Consider the following 6,000-nt stretch of genomic DNA (forward strand, 5'->3'; position numbering starts at 1 on the left):
TTAAATACAGTTTTATTGGCACATGCATTCCATAGGGCTGGACCACACATGGACAAATGACATCATCAACTTGCGACAGGTGTTGTCCCCCTTGAGTAAAAAATTAACTATATATAAAATAAATAAAATATTTAAGGTGTTTTAATTCTTATTTTTTGTAATAGAGGGCAATTGCAATATATATTATATTATATTATATTACACAGGCATATTTGGCTTATTAGCCAGGGATACATAAATAAATACGTTTGGCCTTTCCCATTTCTCTCTAGGAGGGATGAAGAGCAGAGTATCAGACAGCATATATTTTTTTTATCATAACAGGGGGTGCAGAGTATAGTTGATAGCAGCTATAGAACTAGACTAGCACTACAGTTACAAAGCGCCGCGATCAGCGTGCCCCTTCAACATCTGAAAGCTTGGCATGCAACAGACCCTGCCGCTGACAAATGACTACTGATAACAGTCTTGCAGAGGAAGTGAAAGCTAAATGCACAGATGATACCGATCTGAACTTCACTCCCACTGACATGGACCTAGCCTACACAGGTCCCGAACTCCCGATAGTTTATCATACACCCACCCATGGTTTATCAGCCAGACTAACCAGGAGGCAGGATATGGGACTCTCATCTTACCTGCAAGAGGCCTTCATCTCCAAAGTGAAACACCTCTAAGATTGTGTCTGTCTGAATAAAAGCTGTGGAGAGAGAATTGTCAGCAGTCAATTTTTGTGGAATGAGTTAGTATACAGTATACATGGATAAGTGCATAAACAGTATACATATATTTATATACACATCATATATATATTAGAGCCCGAATGATGGCAGAATGTTGAGTCAGATGCTGATCCCGATTTTGGAGACTCCTAGACCACCAATTACCGATTTTACCGATATCCTGTCAAAACATTTTCTAATCAATTTGAAAAACGTATTTCAATTTGATTAAAGTTCTTAATTTAGAAAGAGAACATTTAACTATAATTTTATTTAAGCCCTTTATCACATTTAAAAAAAATAATAGCCAATATACACGTAGATCTTGAAGATCTGCTATTTTTGTAAACTTTTGAACATTTTCACCAAGAAAATATAGGGACGGTTGAAAGTGGTTAAAAATCGGGACACATCGTCTGCTTAACTACTGCCGATACCGATGTTGTCAAAAAAAGTCAAATAATGACCGATATATCAGTCAGGCTCGAACATATAAACACACAGACACACACACTCAAAATGACCATCCTAACATTAGTGGCCCTAAGCATATTATAACACTGCTTAAACATGCATGACAACGTTGCTCTAATTGCTTTCAAGGAATAGTGGAAGCAAGCTCATGCTGTTTCTTTCAAAGAGGAAGTGTGGTTCTTCACAACAGTATTGTAACCATCTGTCCGTTACATTTTCATACCCAGTTTGTCTCACTGTAACACGGACTGGAGCCTAGCCTTCTTGCCCTTAAAAATCATACACCCTTCTCTATAACAAAACGGTTTTGTTTTTATAGTGCAGTATTACCTGTAAGACAAGTTGGCTTAAAGTCATCTAAGGTATGTGAATATTTAAGCTAGTGATGTTGACTTAACTCTATTCTACAGGTAACATTGCATTTTATTCTTGTTAACTTTAAGCAACTAGTAAAGTCATCTAAGCTAGGTGAACAATGATGTTGACTTAAGAATTATTCTCCAGGTAACATTGAATTTTATTCTCATGAGACATCCAACCAGGCTTAGTTAGCTGTTACAAAGTGTGTGTGTGTGTGTGTGACAACAGCATACATGTTATTGCTTGTTTCTGAACGTAATTCCAGTTTCAATTCACATAACATTCACAAAGAGCTTGGATTTGTGTGGCAGTTAAGTTGAAAATATGCCATGTGGAACTTTATTAACTTCATTAAACAATAATAATAATAATCATATCAATAATCTAACCTTGGATCAAGACTATGTATTTTATTGATTTTGACATTTGCATATATATCATAGACATGCAAAGGCTATCAATAATCATAAAAATAAATAAAAAAATCCTATACATATAGGTATGTTGTACTTCAATGCCTACAAACATAAGCAAATAAAGCATTTGTTTCTGTTGTCTCCATAGAGCTGATCAGTCACCTTCCTTGAGAATCAAAACATGTCTGTCTCCATGGCTATGCTTTATTTGTGGTGGTGGATGGTGCTGCTTGCCAAAAAGAACAAGTAGTAACAATCTTGTACTAATGTATCCATTTGTTACTCTGAGCGGGTACATGTGAAACTAAATTGGAACTATTTACAGTGTAACAGAGTTAAATGTCTTAACTTTTCGGGTCGCAGAGAATTAATTAAGGTGGTTGTAGGAACTAGACTTCTACTTCTGCTATTTTCAAACTTTTTGTATACATTTTGAAAACGTGTGAAATGGTACAGTCTACATAATGACTACTTTTACTTTTGGCACTTAAGTATATTTTGATAAGCAATACTTTTGTACCTTTACTCAAGTAAATTTTGAATTCTGGACTTTTACTTTTTAACAAGAGTATTTCTACACTGCAGTATTGATACTTTTACTTAAGTAAAAAAATGTGAGAACTTTTTTCCACCACTGGTGGTTGTGTTGTAGTATGTAGGCACTAACTTGCACTAAAACTTCTCGCTAGCTGAGGCTAACTTCGTGTCGCTACTAGATAAGGGAGGGCGTCCTGGTTAAAAAAAAAACTTTGGACAGTTTGAAACATTTCGCCGTAAAAACTCGAGCTACAACAACAACGACCCAAAAGCCGTTTAAAAGAAGACACATACAAACAAGACAAAAAAACAACAACTAACAGACTAAAAACCCACTTGTTAGGAGGCTAACTTCCTATAGCTGCCTGTGTTTAAAAGGCTCCATGACTAGACACCAGTGTTGCCAGGTTTAGCGAGAAAAACAAGCAACCAGGTCTATGAAAACAAGCCCAAAATAAGCGAGCCCCTTCGCCCCTTTAAACATATACATTGGCTAATTGAAAATAGCAGATCTACAAGCTGAGCTTATAGATCTGCAATTTAAAAGAAAAAACATTTGAAAAATGTGGAATATTTTTTAAAACATTTTAACAACACAAATCTATCCCACTCCCGTCCCGTGGCATACAATATTTTCAGATGGGGGTCCGCAGAGCGCAGACAAATAAATATGAATTTGGGGGTTCTTCACTTGAACATGTTTGAGAAACACTGGTTTAAACAACATTAGAAACAGGCCCAAAAAAACGCAACCCGCGCAACTAAACCAATATTTACAAGCAAACTTTACAGAAAAACAAGCACAAAGTCGCTTACAATACGCGGACATGGCAACCCTACTAGACACGCTGGCTGGCAGTTTGGCTACTGCTCCTTCCCTCTGGAGTTTTTACACTTTCTCTTTACAGTCAAATTAGAACCACAGACAAACGGAACAAAGCAAAACAACAGCAACAACGCACCTTTCTTGTTCGCCTGCGCCACGTGGAAGAGAGCGACGAATAAAATCCGTGCGAGGACGAAAAGACATGTTTTTCTCGACGTTAAAAACTCTGGTCTGTGCGCCATTCTCCCTGGCTGGCTTCTTCTTTCTGACTGACAAACTGAACTGCTGTGTTTAGGACTGCCTCCGTGTGCGCTCAGCAGCACAAGCGTGTTTCCTCAAACATGACATGACGAGTTGTCTCTAGTTGTGTGTGTGTGTGTGTGTGTGTGTGTGTGTGTGTGTGTGGGGGGGGGGGGGGGGGGGGAGTACTCTTTTTTTACTTAAGTAAAAGTATCAATACTGTTACAAGTAAAAGTCCGATATTAAAACATTTACTTGAGTAAAAGTACAAAAGTATTGGCATCAAAATATACTTTTTGTTTTAAATTATAGGATTTGAAAAGTTTTCTAATGTATTATGAAAAGTACAATTCATTTGGAAATAGCAGATCAAGCTCACAACCATAGCATGTGAGCTTATTTTCATTTGTTTTTCGTTGTGAGCTTATTTTCAAATGTCCAAAATGTATATAGGGCTTATAAGTGTTTAATTTTTTGTAATAATAATAAAAATCTACAAAGTAATACGTTTTCATAATAATTGTTTTTTTCAATAATTGTAGTGGAGTAAAAAAGTATAATATTTGCCTTTGAGATGAAGTGGAGTAGAAGTAAAAGTACACAAAATTAGAAATACTCCAGTCAAGTAAAAATAAAGTAACAAAATTGTACTTAAATATAGTACTTGAGTAGATGTACTTACTTTACACCACTGGTGGGGGTCAATGGGGGACAACAGTTGTGACATAGGCTCACGTGGACGCGCTGGAACAGCGCAGCAGAGCAGGGGGGCCATGGCCATGGCTGCCAATGTTTCAGAAGAACACTTCTTTTAATATGTCATGTCAACCTTGACTGGTCTGGTCTGGTCTGGTCTGGGGGGGGGGGGGGGGGGGGGTTAAAGAGCCAATAATGAGAGTAGCCTAAATGGGCTACGAGTCAATAATGACAGTATTTCAGTTAGGTATAATAGAGTAGCTGAACAGTGACAGCAAATAATGGTAGAGTCGTTATCATTAATTAAAGTAAATATGAGTCAATAATGAGGTGGCCAATGTTACTTTCAGAACACATCTTTTTATGTAATTTCAACCTCGACTGGTCTGGTGGGGTAGAACATAGAGCCAATAATAAGAGTAAATGGGCTACGAGTCAATAATGAGAGCATTACATTTTAATATAATATATTAGAGTAGCTGAATAATGACAGCAAATAATGGTAGAGTCATTGTCATTAATGAGAGTAATAGTCAATAATGAGATGATGGTGTAAATAACTATAGAGTCAATATGGATAAAGTAAATAATAGGAGTAGCCTAAGTATGATAGAGTAAATAACAGTGAATATGATAAATAATGAGAGTAAGTATGATAGATTAAATTATAAGCTTAAATATGTAAACTGTCCCTGATATCACCTGTATTCACCAGCTAATTTAACTCACAGTGTACATAATCGCAGTTAACATATTGATAAATGAACCCTAGAATACCAGCAGTATGAGGGCTCCACGTATATAGATTACGGTATTCCTCTCTTGACTCGAATTAACACTCAAACTTTGACCCATACCAATCCAGAATGGACTTTCTCATGCTCCAAACTTGTACTGTTCTTTCTCTGTCGTGAACTTGCATGTTTTTAAACACAGTTGCCATTGTATTCCCCAATGGAGACTTCACTGTATAGAATGAATTAGCCTACTGTGTACTGTCTGTATTCAGAATATATTATTGCCTGAGATCAAACATTTATCACCAATAATACTCCCTTTTTACAAGGTTTTTATGTGTGCAGGCATGCAGGGGATGAATGCAGATGAACAGCTCCAAGCAAGACTTGAACTATTATGTTGAATTATTAGTGCATGTAATAATAATAATTAAATAACCCTGCTTTAAAAACATTTTTTTCAGTACTCCACTACATCTCAGAGGCAAATATTATATATTACTACCATACAATTAAATTTTAACATTTTAGTTAGGCTACTAGTTACTTTAGATTTTGATTATTGCAAAACGTACATTATCTACATTATCGACTTAAGCCCTATACATTTCGTCCATTTGAAAATAGCCTATCTATAAGTTCACAATGCGAGCTTTTAGATCAGCTATTTTCAAAAGATTTGATTTTGAAAACTTGTGAAGTGGGACATAAAATGAGTACTTTCTACTCTTTGTACTTTAAGTACATGTTGATACCAATACCTTTGTACTTTTACTCAAGTACATTTTGAATTCCGGACTTTTACTTGTAACTTCAGTATGTCTACATTGCAGTATTGATACTTTTACTTAAGTAAAACATGTGAGTACTTTTTACACCACTGGTGCTGAATCAACTTGGCAAAAGCCTGACTGTCGTGAGCCAGACAGTACGCTTTGTTTAGTCACCTCTCCAACCCCAACTAAGTTTGGCAACATGTTTTACAGGTAGCC

The 6,000-nt window shown here is 36.3% G+C and overlaps 1 protein-coding gene across 2 annotated transcripts in view; it reads right to left on the reverse strand.

Moving 5' to 3' along the window:
• The window catches only part of LOC311040380 (transmembrane protein 131-like), a 43,956-nt gene extending 40,329 nt beyond the window's left edge, over positions 1–3,627 (reverse strand). For both annotated transcript variants that reach the window (XM_084050627.1, XM_084050626.1), the window contains exons 1-2: positions 3,472–3,627; positions 639–700 (exon numbers count right to left, since the gene is read on the reverse strand). In XM_084050627.1, the coding sequence (XP_083906753.1) occupies positions 639–700; positions 3,472–3,577 (168 nt within the window). In that variant the 5' untranslated portion in view covers positions 3,578–3,627. The remainder of the gene's footprint in view (positions 1–638; positions 701–3,471) is intronic.
• Between the last annotated feature and the right edge of the window lie 2,373 nt (positions 3,628–6,000).

The sequence above is a fragment of the Gymnoscopelus microlampas genome (genome assembly GCF_963454915.1).
Source record: "Gymnoscopelus microlampas genome assembly, chromosome: 24".
Lineage (NCBI taxonomy): Eukaryota > Metazoa > Chordata > Actinopteri > Myctophiformes > Myctophidae > Gymnoscopelus > Gymnoscopelus microlampas.